The sequence below is a fragment of the Moschus berezovskii genome, chromosome Y (genome assembly GCF_049115385.1).
Source record: "Moschus berezovskii isolate FMDL1 chromosome Y, NW_MosBer_1.0, whole genome shotgun sequence".
Classification (NCBI taxonomy): Eukaryota; Metazoa; Chordata; class Mammalia; order Artiodactyla; family Moschidae; genus Moschus; species Moschus berezovskii.
The window spans coordinates 2405731-2427667 of NC_142489.1; the positions used below are offsets into that span (position 1 = coordinate 2405731).

General features: G+C 44.0%; 1 protein-coding gene across 1 annotated transcript; it reads left to right on the forward strand.

The window, feature by feature from the left end:
- Window positions 1-13755: 13755 nt before the first annotated feature.
- On the forward strand, window positions 13756-14841 carry LOC129563811 (melanoma-associated antigen B5-like). The gene has a single exon (XM_055437547.2). The coding sequence runs from the start codon at window positions 13756-13758 to the stop codon at window positions 14839-14841; it is 1086 nt and encodes a 361-aa protein (XP_055293522.2).
- The last annotated feature ends 7096 nt before the right edge of the window (window positions 14842-21937 follow it).

Here is a 21937-nt window from a genome sequence, read left to right on the forward strand (position 1 = left end):
CACATCCACCACTGGGTGTTGCTTTTGCTTTGGCTCCGTCTCTTCATTGTTTCTGGAATTATTTCTCCACTCTTCTCCAGTAGCATATTGGGCACCTACTGACCTGGGGTGTTCCTCTTTCAGTGTCATATATTTTGTCTTTTCATACTGTTCATGGGATTCTCAAGGCAAGAATACTGGAGTGGTTGGCTTTTCCCTTCTGCAGTTGACCATGTTTTGTCAGAACTCTCCACCATGACCTGTCTGTCTTGGGTGTCCCTACACGGCTTCATTGAGTTAGACAAGGCTGTGATCCATGTGATCAGCTTGGTTAGTTTTCTGTGATTGTGGTTTTCATTCTGTCTGCCCTTTGATGGATAAGGTTAAGAGGCTTGTGGAAGCTTCCTGATGGGAGGGACTGGCTGTGGCAATACTAAGGGACTCATCAGTTCAGTTGAGTTCAGTCGCTCAGTCGTGTCCGACTCTCCGCGACCCCATGAATCACAGCACGCCAGGCCTCCCTACCAAGTGGCAAATATTTGTGACTTATACTAAGTGGCAAATAAATGAAATTTTGTTGCAGGTGTTCAAAGTGTCCAGGGAAAGGAGGTCTGAGGACTCTGGAGCAAAAATCTGTTTTCCTTTCCTTCCCAGAGTTATGCACCTGGCAGGACAGACATTGCTGGTAGACTGTTTGCACAATTTTATAAAAATCTTCCTACCAGTGTCTATAATTTGAGTCATCTTAAATGACGGTCTGGGAAAGAGTTGCTAGAAAGCTGGGAGGAACCAAGGGGTCATCTTGAATTTCTCATAGCCCCAACTATTTATTTAATTTAAAGCTATTTTTCACCCACTTACTTTCTCCAATTTGGGAGCTGACTGGTGCCACATTAAATAGACATCAGGATGGCAAAAGTCTGGCAATGAAGGGTTAATTTTTTTGGCAGAAGCAAAATGGATTTTATCTACAGGTGCCACAATGTTCACAGATCCTTTTGTTGTTGCTGCTGCTGCTGCTAAGTCACTTCAGTCATGTCCGACTCTGTGTGACCCCTTAGACGGAAGCCCACCAGGCTCCCCCATCCCTAGGATTCTCCTGCCTGTACATAAAAGTCAGCTTCAGTGTTTCTCTGATACTTGGGTTTAGTCTTTTTAGTGTGAGCTTCAATTTTGACGACAGACAACATTCTACTACAGGACATATAAGACTTCCAAAATTTCTAATAATTCCTGAATCACTTATAATACACACCTATACAAGTCTGAAAGCGTGAGTTGCTCAATTGTGTCCGACTCTTTGTGACCCCTTGCACTGTAGCCCACCAAGCTTCTCTGTCCATGGAATTCTCCAGGTAAGAATACTGGAATAGGTAGCCATTCCCTTCTCCAGGGGATGTTCCTGACCCAGAGATCAAAGTCAGATCTCCCGCACTGCAGGCAGATTCCTTACTGTCTGAGCCACCTGGTATGCCAGACACAAGGTAAAAAAGGCTTAACATTACTTCTTATTTGGCAATGCTTCCCATGTAATTTAACATAACCAATATTTTTAATTAGTTTAACATCTCTCTTTTTATAAGGAGAGAGAACAAATCTTTGAGATATTTCAGGGGCCCTCTGAAATAACGTATACCTCAAAGTTAGTTCTAAGTCAAAAAGTCATCATATAGAATTTGATTTAGAGGAAGCTTGTCAAAAATATCAAAGAGGCTGTAAAACACTTAGTCACATAGATCACTGGGAAAAAATGCTTAGTTATCCATTTAACCAAAATAACTATTAAAGACTTCATAGGCCTGGAAGGACTGATGCTAAAGCTAAAACTCCGATACTTTGACCACCTCATGCGACGAGTTGACTCACTGGAAAAGACTCTGATGCTGGGAAAGGTTGGGGGCTGGAGGAGAAGGGGACGACCGAGAATGAGATGGCTGGATGGCATCACCGACTCTGTGGACATGGGTTTGAGTGAACTCCGGGAGTTGGTGATGGACAGGGAGGCCTGGCGGGCTGATTCATGGGGTCGCGGAGAGTCGGACACGACTGAGCGACTGAACTGAACTGAACTGAGGCAAATATAGGTTATATGGTTCTGAATAAAATTTAGCTCTTTTAACATCCAGAGGGCTAGGTTTACTTAAGCAATCATGTTCTGATAAAGATAAGACAAGATTAAATATATATATATATATTTATGGTCAGATTCTTTCAAGGTAAAGAAAAACTTTCATAATTTCTTATTACCAAGAACAAACCAATACAAAAAAGGCAGTTTGTCCTTTTAACAGAGATAAAACCAAATTCCAATTTTATACCAGGTTACTTTTGATATTTAAACTCATGTACTTAATAAAATTGATTCCAATCTTATTTATTCCTGACCACAAATAAAATTCCTTTCCAAATATTTCTTTTCTCACAAAACTTACAATTTTCTATGCCCATTTTAGTTTATGCCTTGTTTTCTTTCCCATTTGGGTATAACCAGCCTTACAAAAAACGACTTTCTTTTTCCTTAACAAAAACATCTCCATACCATACAACTTTCATTACCACCAAACACATTCTATTTCTGTTATGATATTCAGTAGCTTTAACCACATATTAGACTTCTTAATCCTTTTAATTTTTTTAGTGAAAATAAAGAAGTAAACAATTCTTAATTTTATTAACATTTTGTGGTTTGGCAAACTTAAAAATACACTTTATAACTTCTAGAAATATATAGAATAGTCTTTCAATAAAGCATAAGGTACACTTATTAATAAACCAAAACATACTTAGTCTCTTGTAGTAAGAGGTGAAATATATGCAAACTTAAACTTGTTCAACAATTAATGTTTTAGTATTTTATCTTATTTGGAAATGACTAGACATTCAACAAATTTTCATCGCTTAATTTAACTTAGCAAAACTCTAAGAGTATAAATTACCAAAGAGATTTAAGAAACAATTTGAGTAGACATATCACAAAACGATTATTGTTAAAAAGTTCACCTAAAAACTCCTATCTCATTGATATCTATTTAATTCTTTTGTTCTTAATAATCATACTTAGATTACTCACAAAAATCTCATTAAAGCATTTAGTCATTGTCTTAAGACCTTTTGATTCTTTTTTGTTTGTTTGTTCCCGACAAATGTTGCAACAGAGACATTAGCTCATTTGACCAGTAAACCCAGTAGAACAAAAGTTGGTTATCCATATTTTATTTTATGCTAACTCTGAAGATATACCCATATTAAACCAGTAAGCTTAAATTTAGCTTTTATTTACTGAAGATTATTCTAGCTCATGTGACCTTGAAAAATATTTGGGTTGGTGTTTATTAAACTTTTAAGAACTTTTATATAAGCAGTAGCTTTTTTAAGCCAATTAAATAGAGCTCTTTTACAAATACGATTTTGGCAATATAATCTGGAAGTAGAAAGATACCATATAATGTATACATATAGACATACAGACAGACAATTAGCTCAAAGTTTTCATTTTAAAACTTCGGTCATGAATCAGGTACAGTACAAAACTCACTAGTTTCCATCTGAGCCACTAGGGAAGCCCTTATAAATAACAATTGGAATTAATTAAGTATACTCATTCAGATGGCTAAAGTATTTTTCTTTGTTTGTGGAGAAGACTTTTAAGATTGGTATTTTTCCCTTGACAAGCAATTTTAAAGAGACTGTCTAGGCAAGAGGGTGTTTTAGCAGTTTGTGTTTAAAGAGGTCCCTTTCTTTTCTTTTTTTTTTAATTCTACAAACTGAGCTAACCCAGACTCATTCTCAGGTGCTGTGACCTGTGTTAACATTTGAAAGACATGATAGAATTTATAACTTCAAGGGGCAGAGAAAGAAAATGTGAGTTTTCTCCTAGGAGTTTTGGAGCATATTTGTCTATTATCATAAGTATTTGAATAATTACTATTAATTTTTTTCTTAAGTAAAGGAAAATTTTACTCTAATACCCTGATTATTTATAATATCTACAAGCTTTTTAGGAGGGATGGGCAAAGCCTTGGAACTTGTCAAGTTAGGTGTGTTTTGACTTGCTTCTAGAATTGTATTTCTGATTTATATTTACAAGACAAAGACAGTTGTTTCTGTTAGCCCTTGGCTCCAGCTGATTTGTTCTGAGATTATGTATAGGGGGTCCTGAAAAGTTACTGAGGAAACAGGGTTATTTTTAAGAAGGAGAATTTTGTTGGATTTTTGTTTAAGTCTTTCATCATAATAAGGGATTTCTTAAGGGGGGGCAGTCACTATAATTTTTTTTCCTTTCAATTTGATCCTCACATAAGTATCAATATGACAGATGTTTATGATGACAGCTCCCACAAAATGTTTTCCTTTTAAATACAGCCAGTTTAAAGGATCCATCATCTGGCCATTGGCAAGTAGGCTCTTATATTAATTTCAAACAGCAACTCAAACCAGTAAGGGTTTTTTTTTTTATTGCTTAATCAAAGATGCAAGAAACATATTACAAGAGAGTATTTACCCCTCACAAGATCCAGAAACTTCATTCCCAGAGTTAGTCAAAAAAGTAAAAGCCCTTTGTTGCTACAGGTGGTATGAATGATGTAGTGAAAAAAAGCTCTCTAGTGTCCCACAAAATGTGGGGCACTCCAGTCATAAGCTCACTAATTCATGACACCAGGCAGGCACTACTGGCATGAGGCTTTCCAGTGCTAACAAGAAACACAAGTTGAGATGACAAATGCCCCTTATGGACCAGGACCCCTTATGACAACCCCCCCTGAGAGCTGGCCCAACCAGACAAAGGGAGTGCTGCTGGTGACTTCATGTCTTGGAACTCCAGTCTATTCAACAAGCCACCAGATATACCCCAGTAAATGTACCTCCTGGATGGCAGAGATCAGAGAGAATATTCTCACTGGACAAAATGATGAGCTCTCAAGATATAAAAGAAGATGGAAGGTAAAATCTCATCTGGTTTTTACTTACGGGAACCACAGCAAAGTTTGTCTAAATAGACACAGGTCTGGTGAGAATTGCTAACTCACCACTCTGTGAGGCTGGCTTGAACAGCAGGCTTATAGGGCCTATGCCTGCTGTACTGCCTTATGGTTCTTTCTCCTTATGACAAATGACACGACAGACAAAGTAAAATAGTGACCATGTTTGAGAAGAAAAGAATCCCTAAGTGTCCCTAAGTCCAAGGAACTAGCTATACAAATATTATCTCCTGCTAATCTAAATTTAGAGAGAAAAAAAGGGGACTCTGACTACTTTCCCTCGCATCAGACTTTGAAGGCAGAGATCTGAGAGACTGACATGATAAGACATCTTACCTTCTGTGGCCTTTGTCATATGTCCCAGGATCTCTCAGTAGCAGCAGTCTCAGGATGATAAACCTCCTGGCTGGCTTGCCAACCGTCAGGGAGGGAGAAATTTATGCCTCTATGCCTCTTGGGTTCCTGTGATTGGACTACTAATAAAATTGACACAGACAGATTAACAGGAGAAGAAACCAATTGTAATTCATGTGCACGAGGGTGTCCTAGAAATGGGACCTAAAGAAGTGGCCAAAGCAGGCAGCTTTTATATGTTTTAGATCTAGAAACAATACATTTTTGAGGAATGGACAAGACAAATAAACGTAGGTTTTGAGTGCTCAATTAGTGAAGAGTCTAAACAGAATTTGAGCTTGGGGTAGTAAAGACATTTGTGCATACAGACTTCTCTGACTGAATTCTCTATTTTTGGCTATAAGGGTGTTCTTCTACCTCCAGATGCAGGCAGTGTATCTTTCATATGACAGATTTATTTCCTGCTTTCAGGGAGACAGAAAAGAGGGTCAGAATATCACTCCTGCAATGGCCTTTTCTTAAGTAACCTGAATACAAGGTAATCAATATGTCACTGTGGCATATTTTTGGGCAACCCGCATTGAGCCCCAACAGGTGAGATGCACAAGAGCCACTCTGTTGACACTTTCTGCCTTGAACTGGTAGAGCCAGATCCCAACGCACTAAAAGAGCATTTTAATTGGGTTATCTTGAGTAATTTGGCAAATTCTAAGAGAGGGCTCGGAGAAGGCAATGGCAAGCCACTCCAGTACTCTTGCCTAGAAAATCCCATGGATGGAGGAGCCTGATGGGCTGAAGTCCATATAGGGTCGCTAGGGGTTGGACACGACTGAGCGAGTTCACTTTCACTTTTCACTTTCACACATTGGAGAAGGAAATGGCAACCCACTCCAGTGCTCTTGCCTGGAGAATCCCAGGGACGGGGGAGCCTGGTGGACTTCCATCTATGGGGTCACACAGAGTCGGACACGACTGAAGTGACTTAGCAGCAGTAGCAAAGAGAGGGCTAGATTCTGGTGGGGAAGAAACAAATAAAATAGACATGGTTTAGATAGAAGGGAAACTGGAAAGGACTAAAACAGTCGGTGCATGACAAAATTTCAGGACCTTTGAGTTGCTTCCAGGTGGAAAAAAAAAAATAAACCTCCACATCAAAATTAAATAATAAATGCTCTAATGTGGAAAAGATGCTTAATTTTACTTGCTAAAGCAAACTTTTGACTGATTTGGTATTGTTCTGTCTGAGAGTGCTGCATTTCCCCTGACACATGCTGGATTTACGGAGAAGGCAATGGCAACCCACTCCAGTACTCTTGCCTGGAAAATTCCATGGACGGAGGAGCCTGGTGGGCTGCAGTCCACGGGGTCGCTAAGAGTCGGACACGACTGAGTGACTTCACTCTCACTTTTCACTTTCATGCATTGGAGAAGGACATGGCAACCCACTCCAGTGTTCTTGCCTGGAGAATCCCAGGGATGGGGGAGCCTGGTGGGCTGCTGTCTATGGGGTCGCACAGAGTCGGACACGACTGAAGCGACTTAGCAGCAGCAGCAGCATGCTAGATTTAAGAAAACATTCCTACATAGGAGGGTGATATTGTCTAGGTAAAAATATTAACTGCCATTCATGAAACACCCAATATTTGCCAGGATTTTGATGGGTGCTTTATACACAATACATACATTTCCACAGTCATACAAGATAGGGTTTATCAAATCCATTTGGCAGTTGAAGAACTTGCATTATTCTCACATTCACAAGGTGGTAAGTAACAGAGCTAGACTAGACTCCTGGCCTGAATTTCTTTAGGGCACGCTCTTTTCTACCACTCCCACCCTGAAGTTGACCTTGTGTATTTTTACTCACTTTTCTTCTTTCTATTCTGGAATGTATCTCAGGTGATTGAAGGAACAATAAAAATAAAAAGTAGTGTGTGCCCAAAGTACTGGATTGAAATACATAGCCAGGGCAATAAGAAAACCAAAATAAGCGAGGGGTATGAACAATGAAAAGAAGGCTACTACCTGGTAACAATATGATCATTTATACGTGCAGTGTCAGGTAACCATGGGGGTCTCTCGAAATTATCAGGCTCAGCCCATTTCTGTAGTATGCAGGTCTCATTGAACAGAAGTTGTATTGGAAGCCAAGTCTGGGTGGTAAAGAGAAGAAATACATCAGCATGTTTTTTGCTTTTTTCTCTGAAAGCTCAACTCCTATCTAAGTCCTCTACCTGGCACCTCAGCTTCCCTATCTTACATCATTCCTGGGACACAGACCCGTTGCCCTTAAGACTCACAGTGGAGATAGTACTTAAGAGCTTGCATGGATGTGGCTTTTACAAGGAAGTCATTCATTAAAGAGACAGGAGCTGAGACAGGACTCGGGTGCAGGACTACCGAGGAGAACAGCACCCGATGGTTTAGGGAGTCCTGCAGAGACAACCCCGTACCTACTCTTAGACCTGTGCCATCAGTCACCTTCCTGCAAGGAAGGTCTCAAGTAGGTGAGGACCTCATTGTAAGGACAGTGACAGAAGGAAGTGCCCAATGTCCCGAAAGGAGTGTAATTGAGAAGCCTATGTGAAACTGAGGGTGTCCTCCACTCCAGAACAGAGGGGGCGCCAGAGATCGAGGCACGATCTATGGTGAGGCGCTCACTTCCTCCTAGATAGTTGCCAGCACTCACTTCCTGCTAGGCGGCTAAGGAAGGAGAGCGAGTTTGCCTCCGGCGGTGGTGCGTGGCCTCAGGCGTGTGAACATTTCCAGGCTCCAGCAGAAACCAAGTCACGGTGAGGAGCCTGAATGATGAACGGGAGACCCCACCCCAACCCCCTGACCTCCCCCAACCTGCGCCGCTCCGCCTGCCCCGTGCCGTGCCTCGCCACCCGCTCTGTGCCTCGCCCCCCTCCCCCATGCCTCGCGCCCACAAAGCCCCAACGCTCTGGTGGGGGAAGATTCCTGCCCAGAGGCTCTCCGGGAGGTGAGGACCTTGGTTGAAGTGGGTGGCCCCAGTTCAGAGGGGGAAGAAGACCCTCACAAGGGTCTGAGTGAGGAAATTCGGGTGGAAAGTCCGAACAAGGCCCTGCTGGTTGCTCTCAGAGGACCCAAGCATGGCGGTCAGGTAGAGGCGAGCCTTCCTTTTCTATATGATAGATTGGGAACTCGACCGCCTTGCCCTGAAGGAATTTGAGGACGGAACTCTGAGTGAGGTCTGAGGGGACCTCAACCCCAGAACAGTGACGTAGCACAGGACTTGTGGTTCCGTCAAGCTTGGGAAGACCCGGACAGGGCGACCGGGCTGACTTCTTTGAGGAGGGTCTCTGAAATTGGGAGGCTGTTTGTTTCTTCGCGGAGGGGCCTCAAGGTAGCAGACGAAAGCATTCTAGGGTGGCCAGGAGTTGGCATGAGGACCCTATGTGAGGACAAAGGGAATTCCTGCCCTGCCGGCAGCCCGGCGTGTCTGTGCAACTGGTGATGTGATGACCACCACTCATTTTCACTTACGGTATCACAAGGATGGAATGGTGAAGGGATGGGGGTCGGGGGGCAAGGCAGGAAGGCAGCACGTGGGGCGGGTGAAAGATTTTGTTCATAAGGGATAGTTTATTCCCCCACAGTAGAAGGATTTCCAGATCTTTCCAGCAGTGGTATGGGGTACAAAAGAATCCATCCCCTATTCTCAGTCTTAGAAACCATGGGAAATTGGGCGAACCCACATCGGTTACTGGGTTTTTGTCTCAGGAGAGCCTGGCAGAAAGACAGAAATCCCAGACCATGCAAAGGTTCAAAGGAAAAATTGAGAGGTGGCTCAGAGGTTAAAGCGTCTGCCTCCAATGCGGGAGACCCGGGTCGATCCCTGGTTCGGGAAGATCCCCTGGAGAAGGAAATGGTAACCCACTCCAGTATTCTTGCCTGGAGAATCCCATGGACGGAGAAGCCTGGTAGGCTACAGTCCACGGGGTCACAAAGAGTTGGACACGACTGAGCGACTTCACTTTCACTTTTCACTTTCATGCATTGGAGAAGGACATGGCAACCCACTCCAGTGTTCTTGCCTGGAGAATCCCAGGGATGGGGGAGCCTGGTGGGCTGCTGTCTATGGGGTCGCACAGAGTCGGACACGACTGAAGCGACTTAGCAGAAGCAGCAGCATGCTGGATTTAAGAAAACATTCCTACATAGGAGGGTGATATTGTCTAGGTAAAAATATTAACTGCCATTCATGAAACACCCAATATTTGCCAGGATTTTGATGGGTGCTTTATACACAATACATACATTTCCACAGTCATACAAGATAGGGTTTATCAAATCCATTTGGCAGTTGAAGAACTTGCATTATTCTCACATTCACAAGGTGGTAAGTAACAGAGCTAGACTAGACTCCTGGCCTGAATTTCTTTAGGGCACGCTCTTTTCTACCACTCCCACCCTGAAGTTGACCTTGTGTATTTTTACTCACTTTTCTTCTTTCTATTCTGGAATGTATCTCAGGTGATTGAAGGAACAATAAAAATAAAAAGTAGTGTGTGCCCAAAGTACTGGATTGAAATACATAGCCAGGGCAATAAGAAAACCAAAATAAGCGAGGGGTATGAACAATGAAAAGAAGGCTACTACCTGGTAACAATATGATCATTTATACGTGCAGTGTCAGGTAACCATGGGGGTCTCTCGAAATTATCAGGCTCAGCCCATTTCTGTAGTATGCAGGTCTCATTGAACAGAAGTTGTATCGGAAGCCAAGTCTGGGTGGTAAAGAGAAGAAATACATCAGCATGTTTTTTGCTTTTTTCTCTGAAAGCTCAACTCCTATCTAAGTCCTCTACCTGGCACCTCAGCTTCCCTATCTTACATCATTCCTGGGACACAGACCCGTTGCCCTTAAGACTCACAGTGGAGATAGTACTTAAGAGCTTGCATGGATGTGGCTTTTACAAGGAAGTCATTCATTAAAGAGACAGGAGCTGAGACAGGACTCGGGTGCAGGACTACCGAGGAGAACAGCACCCGATGGTTTAGGGAGTCCTGCAGAGACAACCCCGTACCTACTCTTAGACCTGTGCCATCAGTCACCTTCCTGCAAGGAAGGTCTCAAGTAGGTGAGGACCTCATTGTAAGGACAGTGACAGAAGGAAGTGCCCAATGTCCCGAAAGGAGTGTAATTGAGAAGCCTATGTGAAACTGAGGGTGTCCTCCACTCCAGAACAGAGGGGGCGCCAGAGATCGAGGCACGATCTATGGTGAGGCGCTCACTTCCTCCTAGATAGTTGCCAGCACTCACTTCCTGCTAGGCGGCTAAGGAAGGAGAGCGAGTTTGCCTCCGGCGGTGGTGCGTGGCCTCAGGCGTGTGAACATTTCCAGGCTCCAGCAGAAACCAAGTCACGGTGAGGAGCCTGAATGATGAACGGGAGACCCCACCCCAACCCCCTGACCTCCCCCAACCTGCGCCGCTCCGCCTGCCCCGTGCCGTGCCTCGCCACCCGCTCTGTGCCTCGCCCCCCTCCCCCATGCCTCGCGCCCACAAAGCCCCAACGCTCTGGTGGGGGAAGATTCCTGCCCAGAGGCTCTCCGGGAGGTGAGGACCTTGGTTGAAGTGGGTGGCCCCAGTTCAGAGGGGGAAGAAGACCCTCACAAGGGTCTGAGTGAGGAAATTCGGGTGGAAAGTCCGAACAAGGCCCTGCTGGTTGCTCTCAGAGGACCCAAGCATGGCGGTCAGGTAGAGGCGAGCCTTCCTTTTCTATATGATAGATTGGGAACTCGACCGCCTTGCCCTGAAGGAATTTGAGGACGGAACTCTGAGTGAGGTCTGAGGGGACCTCAACCCCAGAACAGTGACGTAGCACAGGACTTGTGGTTCCGTCAAGCTTGGGAAGACCCGGACAGGGCGACCGGGCTGACTTCTTTGAGGAGGGTCTCTGAAATTGGGAGGCTGTTTGTTTCTTCGCGGAGGGGCCTCAAGGTAGCAGACGAAAGCATTCTAGGGTGGCCAGGAGTTGGCATGAGGACCCTATGTGAGGACAAAGGGAATTCCTGCCCTGCCGGCAGCCCGGCGTGTCTGTGCAACTGGTGATGTGATGACCACCACTCATTTTCTCCTACGGTATCACAAGGATGGAATGGTGAAGGGATGGGGGTCGGGGGGCAAGGCAGGAAGGCAGCACGTGGGGCGGGTGAAAGATTTTGTTCGTAGTAGTAGTAGTAGTAAAGTCGCTCAGTCGTGTCCGACTCTTTGCGACCCCATGGACGGTAGCCTACCAGGCTTCTCCGTCCATGGGATTCTCCAGGCAAGAATACTGGAGTGGGTTACCATTTCCTTCTCCAGGGGATCTTCCCGACCCAGGGATTGAACCCGGGTCTCCCGCATTGGAGGCAGACGCTTTAACCTCTGAGCCACCAGGGAAGCTGGGGGTAGTTTATTCTCCCACAGCAGAAGGATTTCCAGATCTTTCCAGGTGTTGTATGCGGTACAAAATAATCCATCCCCTATTCTCAGCCTTAGAAACGATGGGAAAGTGGGGGAACCTCATATGTTACTGGGTCTTTGTCTCAGGAGAGCCTGGCAGGAAGACAGAAATCCCAGACCATGCAAAGGTTCAAAGGAAAAATTGAGAGGTGGCTCAGAGGTTAAAGCGTCTGCCTCCAATGCGGGAGACCTGGGCTCGATCCCTGGGTCGGGAAGATCCCCTGGAGAAGGAAATGGTAACCCACTCCAGTATTCTTGCCTGGAGAATCCCATGGCCGGAGAAGCCTGGTAGGCTACAGTCCACGGGGTCGCCAAGAGTCTGACACGACTAAGCGACTGAATGGAACGGAACGGAACGGAACCAATCATTGAATCAGTTCAGTTCAGTCTAGTCACTCAGTCACGTCTGATTCTTTGTGACCCCGTGGAGTGCACCATGCCAGGCTTCCCTGTCCATCACCAACTCCCAGCACTTAATTAAACTCATGTCCATCGAGTCGGTGATGCCATCCAACCATCTCACCCTCTGTCGTCCCCTTTTCCTCCCGTCTTCAGTATTTCCCAGCATCAGGGTCTTTTCCAATGAATCAGTTCTTCGCATAAGTTGCCCAAAGTATTCAGCTTCAGCATCAGTCCCTCCAATGAATATTCAGGACCGATTTCCTTTAGGTTTGACTCATTTAATCTCCTTGCAGTCTAAGGGACTCTCAAGAGTATTCTCCAACACCACAGTTCAAAAGCATCAATTCTTTGGCGCTCAGCTTTCTTTATAGTCCAACTCTCATCTCCATATATGACTACTGTAAAAACCATAGTTTTGACTAGATGGACCTTTGTCAGCAAAGTGGTGTGTCTGCTTTTTAATATGCTGTCTAGGTTGGTCATAGCTTTTCTTCCAAGGAGCAAGCGTCTTTTAATTTCATGGCTACAGTCACCATCTGCAGTGGTTTTGGAGCCCAAGAAAAGAAAGTCTCTCACTGTTTCCATTGTTTCCCCATTTATTTGCCATGAAGTGATGGGACTGGATGCCATGATCTCAGTTTTTTAAATGTTGAGTTTTAAGCCAACTTTCTTCACGCTCCTCCTTCATCAAGAGGCTTAGTTCTTCCTTGCTTTCTGCCATAAGGGTGGTGTCATCTGCGTATCTGAGGTTGTTGATATTTCTCCTGGAAATCGTGATTCCAGCTTGTGTTTCATCCAGCCTGGCATCTCATATAAGTTAAATAAGCAGAGTGACCATAGATCACAAAAAATCTAGGCCCCACGTTTTTCATTTAGAACTTGCAGGCTCAGGGCAGGACTGTCAGGCTGAGGCTGACAATCCACCTCAAATCTGCGAGAAGAGTATGAGGTTAGTATGAAGTTGCAGCCACCAGTCAGCAGGGGGGAGGTATACCAGGTACCGCCTGGAGACCAGGTGAGCATCCTTAAGGGGAACTGAGGACCTAAGCAGCCCCTGAAGGAGTGGGTTCCACATAGCTCTCAGTTGGGTATCCTCTGACAGAGAGAAGGGCTAAGGAACCCCTTCACTTCCTCGTCTGGGGTCTCAGGGAAGTGCTGACTTTGGTTTGAGGTGTCAGCTTCAAAGCATCAGAAAAGAGGAGGCTCAAGACCTGCCAACAACTGACTATATGACTATGATGACCCTGACAATAAACTGAGAATACCCTCAAACCCAGAACAGAGGCTCCCTGCTGGCAGTCCCTGCTGTCACCCTAGTATACCCCTAGCAGGGTTGGCAGGCTGCATTCTAAGGTTCTGATATCCTCCACAGTTTTCTCAGGGGACAGGCGGATCAAAACCGAAGCCTTGAGAGGTCCTCGACCAGTGCCCCCAAGGACCCTACAGAGGTGGCCTTGGTTAAAGCCAAGGTGGAATCTCCCTGCTGAGGTGCTTACAGCATCTTATTCTCCTTCCTCCAGGTGCCCACGTCTTCTGAGCTCCCGTCTATACTCTTTCCTGCTGTCCCTGACCATGCCTCGAAGTAAGAAGAGTAAGGCCCGTGGTGGTGAGAAACACCCCGAAGCCGAAGGCAAGACCCAGAGTTGTGGGGGTGCTCAGGCCATAGCAGCAGCAGCAGAAGAGGAGTCCACTACCTCCTCTCTTCAGTGTAAAGATACTACCCAGAGTCTGCCTGGTGCTGAGTCATGTAGCACTCCCGAGGAGCCTCGAAGAGTACCGACCATCGCCACTACCGCAGTCTTTTCTCGTCGCACTAGATTGAGTGAAGCATTCAATAGCCAACATGAGCATAGGGTATTTGCCTATGAGGTCCCACCCTTCACTGAGACCCCAGGAAGTAACTGTTTAACCAGGAAAGCTAGCTTGTTGGAGCAGTTACTTCTGTACAAGTATAACATGAAGCAGCTCATTATGAAGGAAGACATCCTGAAGATTATCCACCGAAGCCACCATGACCGATTTGCTGAGATTGTCAAGAGAGCCTCTGAACGCATTGAGCTAATCTTTGCAGTAGATCTGAAGGAGGTCGACTCAGTCGTTCCCTGCTATAATCTGGTCAGCAAATTGAAACTCCCCAACAATGGGAGGGTGCGTGCCGGAAGGGGGTTACCCAAGACTGGTCTCCTGATGAATCTCCTGGGTATGATCTTCCTGAAGGGCAACTGTGCTACTGAGGAAGACATCTGGAAATACCTGGGTACAATGCGAGTATATGCTGGAAGAAAGCACCTCATCTATGGAGAGCCCAGAAAGCTCATCACCAAAGATTTAGTGAGGCTGAAGTACCTGGAGTACCGCCAGGTTGCCAACAGTGATCCTCCACGTTATGAGTTTCTCTGGGGCCCAAAAGCACATCTTGAAACCAGCAAGATGAAAGTCCTGGAATTTTTGGCAAAGGTCAATGATGCTGTTCCCAGTGACTTCCCCGCTTATTATGAAGAAGCTTTGCGAGATGAAGAAGAGAAAGCCCAAGGCATGGATGCAGCCAGGCCTGACACTACTGTCAAGGTCAATACACCTCCCAAGGACACGCTCAGTATTACCACGCCACCCATGGTGAAGTATGTGAAGTTTTTTCCCCCAGATAAGAAAATATAACATCACAATAGGGATTATATTATTGGAAATGTGAAAGAATCCCATAGTAAAATAGTTAGGATAATGGAATAGAAAAAAAAGTAAAACATGGTCAATGTTAGTTTTTCTTGTTCCTTTTAGTTTTTAGCTTTGTTAAAGTAATTAATCTATGCTCCGAGTTTCTTAGCTTCTTCAGGAAAGTAAGAGAAATTAAATGTTAATAAAGTAGACCTTGTGTTTATTGGCTCTTTTATTCATCAAACGTTGAGAATCTGCTCTTGGGAAGGCTCAACGCTAGTACTGGGGATGCTAATATAAAGAAAATCCAGCCTCTACTCACAGACTTTTAGAGCTTATGAGTTATATGAGTAAGATACTGAAATATTGTCTATGACTTATAGGTAAAGTAAAAAGAATGGTTGAAGTGGAGGGTATTCCTTATGATGGCCCTGCCTGCCTGGCTGCTCAATCACTTAAGTCATGTGCAACCCCATGGATGATAGCCCACCGTGCCCCTCGGTACATGGGATTTTCCCAGAAAGAATACTGGAGTGGGTTGCAATGCCCTCCTCCTGGGGATCTTCCCAACCCAGGGATTGAACCCACTTCTCCTGTGCTTCCTGCATTGCAAGAGGATTCTTTGCCACTGGGTGATGGCAGTTAAGTGTAAATTTCCTGAATAAGGCAGTTTGGGACTTTAGGAAACTATGGGTCCTCAGTGGAATGTAATTTTCATTTCTGTTGTGTGGTGGGCTAGTTGAGGTCCTGAAGTGGTGAGTAGAGGCCAAACCTTCCAACAGTTGATGGGAAAAAACCCTGTGTTAGTCTGCTAAGGCTGCTGTAACAATACCATAGAGAGGGTGACTTAAACAACAGACATTTATTTTTCAGTTACAGTTGGGAAGTTCACAATCAGTGTGCCGGTGGATTCTGTTCCTGGTGAGAGCTCTCTTTCTGGCTACCTTCTCTCTGTTCTCATATGATGGAGAGAGAGAATTCTGGTCTCTCTTGCTCTTCTTCTAAGATAACTAATTGCATCATGGGTGCCCCATCCTCATGACCTCATCTAAACGTAATTATCTCCCTAAACTTTCACCTTCAAATACAATTACATGGACAACGGTGGGAAGGAGAAAGTGGTTAGGGCTTCAACACATGAATTTTGCTGGGGACACAAACATCTAGTCTATAATGGAAAACTGCTGCTACAAATTATTTTGGGATTGTGGATAAACTATAGAAAAAGCTCCACTAGGGGCAGGAAAGGAAGGTGTCTTTTGCTCTTGATCTAGTGCAGATGAACACAGTGTGCAAACTAGGTGCTCTATGCACATCATTTCCAGGGAGTTTCTGAAAAATAATGGAGACGTTCCTCTTAGGTGAAATGCCAAGAAACCACTGTGCTGGCACTGTTTACCTCAAGCTGGGAGAGCCAGGATCTGATCCATTATAAAGGCATTTTAACTATGTTATCTTAAGTAGAGTTTGGTAAACTCCTGAGGAATAGCTTTTTTATGAGAGTGTAATGAATGTAAACAGCTGGTTTGAATGCAAGGGCACCTGGAAGGGATGGTAGGGTTCATATCCTAGATAGATGACATCTAGGAGCTTGAGCTGTACCCAGCTAGGGACAACAACCCCATACCTAAATTAATGATAAATGCTCAAATGGGTAAAGTTAGTTTTGCCAGCTAGAGAGAGTGATTCAGTATTTTTGGTTGATTCAGTATTCTTTTTCTAAGAATATGACATATTCTTTGAAATTTCCTGAATTAAAAAAAACATTCCAAGGGAGGTAAATGGTATCATCAAAATAATATTAATTACTGCTATTCTTTAAATATTGGGTGATATTTGCTGGTCCTCTTGCCATGTGATTTATATATGGTACATATATTTCAACCATCTTACAAGATCCATTCCGTTTCGTTCAGTCGCTCAGTCATGTCCGACTCTTTGCGACCCCAAGTATCACAGCACGCCAGGCCTCCCTGTCCATCACCAACTCCCAGAGTCCACTCAAACTCATGTCCATTGAGTCAGTGATGCCATCCAGCCATCTCATTCTCTGTCGTCCCCGTCTCCTGTCGTCCCCGTCTCCTCCCGCCCCCAGTCACTCCCTGCATCAGAGTCTTTTCCAATGAGTCAACTCGTTGCATGAGGTGACCAAAGTATTGGAGTTTCAGCTTTAGCATCAGTCCTTCCAATAGGGCTTACCAAACTCAGCAGATGAAGAACTCACAGTTTTCTCAAGTTCACAAGACTGGTTATTAGCAGAGCTGGGAATAGACTCCTGGTCTGAATTCGTCTACAGGCCATACGGTTTCATTCCTCCCAGCCTGGGGCAGACCTGTCTCTTAATTCACTTTTCTTTGCACTATGTATCTCAAATAATAAAAAGGCACTTGAAGTTAAAGTGCTAAAAGTAAGTCAACTGAAGGGGAGAGTGAATATGAGAACAGATCAGTATGTGGGAACTGTCCCTGGGTTTCATTTTCTTAGGATCCGATCGAGAGCTCACTCTGTCCAGAAACTAGTATTTTGATCAGCTCCAACTCTTCCACCATTACAGCATCCTCTCCTCTCCTGACCCCAGACTTCCCCAGTGTGTCCTGCTTCCAGCTCTGAAACCTGACCTCCTGCTGACCAGCTCTTCTCTGCACCTCTTCTCAGGGCTACACTCTGCTCTCAGTGGAGTTGACAGTCCATATCTTCTGCTGTCCCCCTGCCCCTCGCCCTCGCCTTAGAGCATCTCAACTCCCTGGATATCACTTCCTTTATCATGGATGTGTACCATCTTTATTTTCCTATTTATGTGGTAATTTGGAGATCTTTATTTCTCTAATCGTCTCTCTGTATCACTGTCTCTGTCTCTCTCTTTTCATTATATTTCAAATACTGTCTCTTTTAATAGACGGTTTAAATAGCTTCTGAGTACATTTATGAATCACCTGTTTATACATTTATTGCTATGTATCAAGTTTGCAAATAGGAATTTTTATATTTTGTGAATCAAAGTGGGACATCTTCATACCTATTTTTTGATTCAGAATGGGTAACATGCCATTGGGATAGGTGTTACTTTAGAAAAGTAAAGTAAGTCAGTAGAAAAATTGTTGGGATCAAGAAATAGAACAAAATAAAGTAAAAAATGGTCACTTCCTGTCTTATCTTTAGTCTGTTGTACAGTAAAAATTGAATGACACATTCCTGCATTTGTTTAGCTTAGCTAAGAACTTCCGTTCCGTTCCGTTCAGTCTCTCAGTCGTGTCCGACTCTTTGCGACCCCGTGGACTGTAGCCTACCAGGCTTCTCCGTCCATGGGATTCTCCAGGCAAGAATACTGGAGTGGGTTACCATTTCCTTCTCCAGGGGATCTTCCCGACCCAGGAGAAATTAAATCCTAATAAATTAGATAATATGCTCCCTGACTCATTTATTCCCTTAACACCAATTTGGCATCTGCTCTTTGGGATACACTGTGTTATTTCTGCGTGCTAGGTTCTGTGTGTCTAACAGCTGTAATCTTATAATGAAGATGGTAAGATATTATGGTAAACCAGAGGGCAATTAAAAACAGAGTGAGGGAGTTGAGGTCTAGATAAATGCAATGAAGTGGAAGTTAAGTTTAAATGCACCAAGCTACGTCCACTTGGGAAACTGCAAGCTCTTCAGACTAAAGTTTAAGTTTAGTTATGTCCTGGGGAGTTTAGTGGGAGTGAGGAACAAAGGCCAGCTCTTTGCATGATGTATCTCACAATTGAGAGACTTAAGCTTGGAGCACAGTGACACCTTTATCACTGGATATAATGACACCTTTATCATTATGCAATTCCCTTCTTAATCCCTGATACCTTTCTGTGCTCTGAACTCTGCTCTGTCTGTAATTAGTATAGCCACTCCCACTTTATTTTGATTAATGCTTTTGAACTGTGGCGCTGGAGAAGACCCTTGAGAGTCCCTTGGACTGCAAGGAGATCCAACCAGTCCATTCTAAAGGAGATCAGTCCTGGGTGTTCACTGGAAGGACTGATGCTAAAGCTGAAACTCCAATACTCTGGCCACCTCATCCGAAGAGTTGACTCACTGGAAAAGACTCTGATGCTGGGAGCGATTGGGGGCGGGAGGAGAAGGGGATGACAGACAGAGAATGAGATGGCTGGATGGCATCACCGACTCTGTGGACATGAGTTTGAGTGAACTCCGGGAGTTGGTGATGGACAGGGAGGCCTGGCGTGCTGTGATTCATGGGGTCGCAGAGAGTCGGACACGACTGAGTGACTGAACTGAACTGAACTGAACCAAGGTATATCCTTCTCTGTTCCTTTACTTTAATCTGTGTGTCTTTGTATTTAAAGTGGGTTTCTTTCTTTAAACAACATATTGTTGGGGTTTGGTTTTTGGTCCACACTGATAATCTCTGCCTTTTAGTTGATTTTAGACGGTTTATATGCAAAGTAATTATTCATGTGATGGCATTAATATCTACCATATTTGTTACTGTTTTGTACTTGTGGCCTTTATTTTCCCCTCTTGTTTTTGTTTTATACTCTTTTTGCTCTGTTTGTGGTTTTTAGGCTAAGTAGCTTGATTGGGGGAATCATTTCACAATGTACATATATCAATATCACATTTCACACCTTAAATATATATAATGTTTATTGGTCATTCATATTAATACCTCAGTAAAACTGGAAAAAATTAGTTGAGCTTTTATGTGATTCCAATTTCCATACTTTAGCATATCAATTATTTTTAAAAATTTATTTTCAGTGGTGGCCCTAATGTTTGCAATACACATTTACACCTAATTCAAGTTCATTTTGCAATAATCCTCTATTATTTTGCATATAGTGCAAGTAGCTCATAATCACAGAGTAGTTCTAATTATTCCCTCCTGTCCCTTGATTATTTCTCATTCATTTTGCTTATACATAGGCCATAATCCTATGGCCTATGCATAAACCCAGGTAGCGCTAGTGGTAAAGAACCCACATGCTAATGCAGATTAGATGTAAGAGATGTGGGTTCGATCCCTGGGTCGGGAAGATCCCCTGGAGGAGGGCACAGCAATCCACTCCAGTATTCTTGACTGGAGAATCCCATGGACAGAGGAGCCTGGCAGGCTACAGTCTATAGAGTCTAACAGAGTTGGACATGAGTGAAGCAACTTAGCACACATGCAGGCCATAATCATCAAATATATTGTTGCAGTTATTTTCTTGAACAAACTGATACCTGTTAGATCAATTATGAATGAGATAAATACTGTGAAAGAAAAAAATTTTCTTTCACTTCCATTTATTCTACCTCTAATTCTCTTCTCGTTAGAAGGATTCTATATCATTTTCCTCCTTTTTGAAGAATTTCCTTTATTTCTTACAAGGTCGATCTACTAGTAACAAGTCTCTTCAATTTTTGTTTGTTTGGGAAAGTCTTTATTCGTTCTTCCCTTTTGAAGGATAATTTTGCAGGGTAGAGAATTCCTATATTTCTTCCTCTCAACACTTAAATGTTGAGAGGAAAAAATACTCCCCTTTTTTCTGGTTTGTATAGTTTCTGCTGCTGCTGCTAAGTCATTTCAGTCGTGTCCGACTCTGTGCAACCCCACGGACGGCAGCCCACCAGGCTCCGCCATCCCTGGGATTCTCCAGGCAAGAACACTGGAGTGGGTTGCCATTTCATTCTCCAATGCGTGAAAGTGAAGTTGCTCAGTCGTGTCCGACTAGTAGCGACCCCATGGACTGTAGCCCACCAGGCTCCTCTGTCCATGGGATTTTCTAGGCAAGAGTACTGGAGTGGCTTGCCATTGCCTTCTCCGATAGTTTCTGAGGAATAGTCAAATATAACTCTTAATCTTTGCTCTTCTACAGATAGGCTGTTTTTCCACTGATTCTTTTAAAATTTCTCTTTATCTTTGATTTTCTGCAGTTTGATGTGTGGGGTTTTTTGTTGTTGTTGTTTTTATTTTTTTGACACCATCAAGTGGTTCTCTAATTCTCAGCAGACAGTGACTGGATGTCCTACAAATATAACTCAATTCTGACACTGTCTACCTAGAGAATGCATCACAACCCCCAGGTAAAAGGTTCAGGCCTACAAGATTTGAAGTCTCTTACTTCAAATGCCAGTCACAGGTCCCAACTGGCTACTTGTCCTTCTGACCCACTGGCTACAAAGTTCACAAGTGATTCACAGTCCTACACCCCCCTTAAACTGGACAGGATAGCTATGTGGAATTGGAATTACTTCCCTTGTCCCATATAGAAGGATAGAGAAGGCTAGAAATGGGTATTTTATTTCTCCCAAGCCAGTTTGGCTCTGATAAAACTTCAATAGATTCAGTTCAGTTCAGTTGCTCAGTCATGTCCTACTCTTTGCAACCCCATGAACCACAGCACGCCAGGCCTCCCTGTCCATCACCAACTCCCGGAGTTCACTCAAACTCATGTCCATCGAGTCGGTGATGCCATCCAGCCATCTCCTTCTCTGTCATCCGCTTTTCCTCCTGCACCCAATCCCTCCCAGCATCAGAGTCTTTTCCAGTGAGTCAACTCTTCGCATGAGGTGGCCAAAGTATTGGAGTTTCAGCTTTACCATCAGTCCTTCCAATGAATACCCAGGATTGATCTCCTTTAGAATGGATTGGTTGGATCTCCTTGCAGTCCAAGGGATTCTCAAGAGTTTTCTCCAGCACCACAGTTCAAAAGCATCAATTCTTCGGCGATCAGCTCTCTTCACAGTCCAACTCTCTCATCCATACACGACCACTGGAAAAACCATAGCCTTGACTAGATGGATCTTTGTTGGCAAAGTAATGTCTCTGCTTTTTAATATGCTATCTAGGTTGGTCATAACTTTCCTTCCAAGGAGTAAGCGCCTTTTAATTTCATAGCTGCAGTCAGCATCTGCAGTGATTTTGGAGTCCAAAAAAATAAAGTTTGACACTGTTTCCACTGTTTTTCCATCTAATTCCCATGAAGTGATGGGACCAGATGCCATGATCTTTGTTTTCTGAATGTCGAGCTTCAAGCCAACCTTTTCAATCTCCTCTTTCACTTTCATCAAGAGGCCTTTGAGTTCCTCTTCACTTTCTGCCATAAGGGTGGTGTCATCT

Bases quoted from the DNA above. Each gene is read 5' to 3' on its own strand.
- LOC129563811 (XM_055437547.2), top strand. From the start codon at position 13,756: ATGCCTCGAAGTAAGAAGAGTAAGGCCCGTGGTGGTGAGAAACACCCC.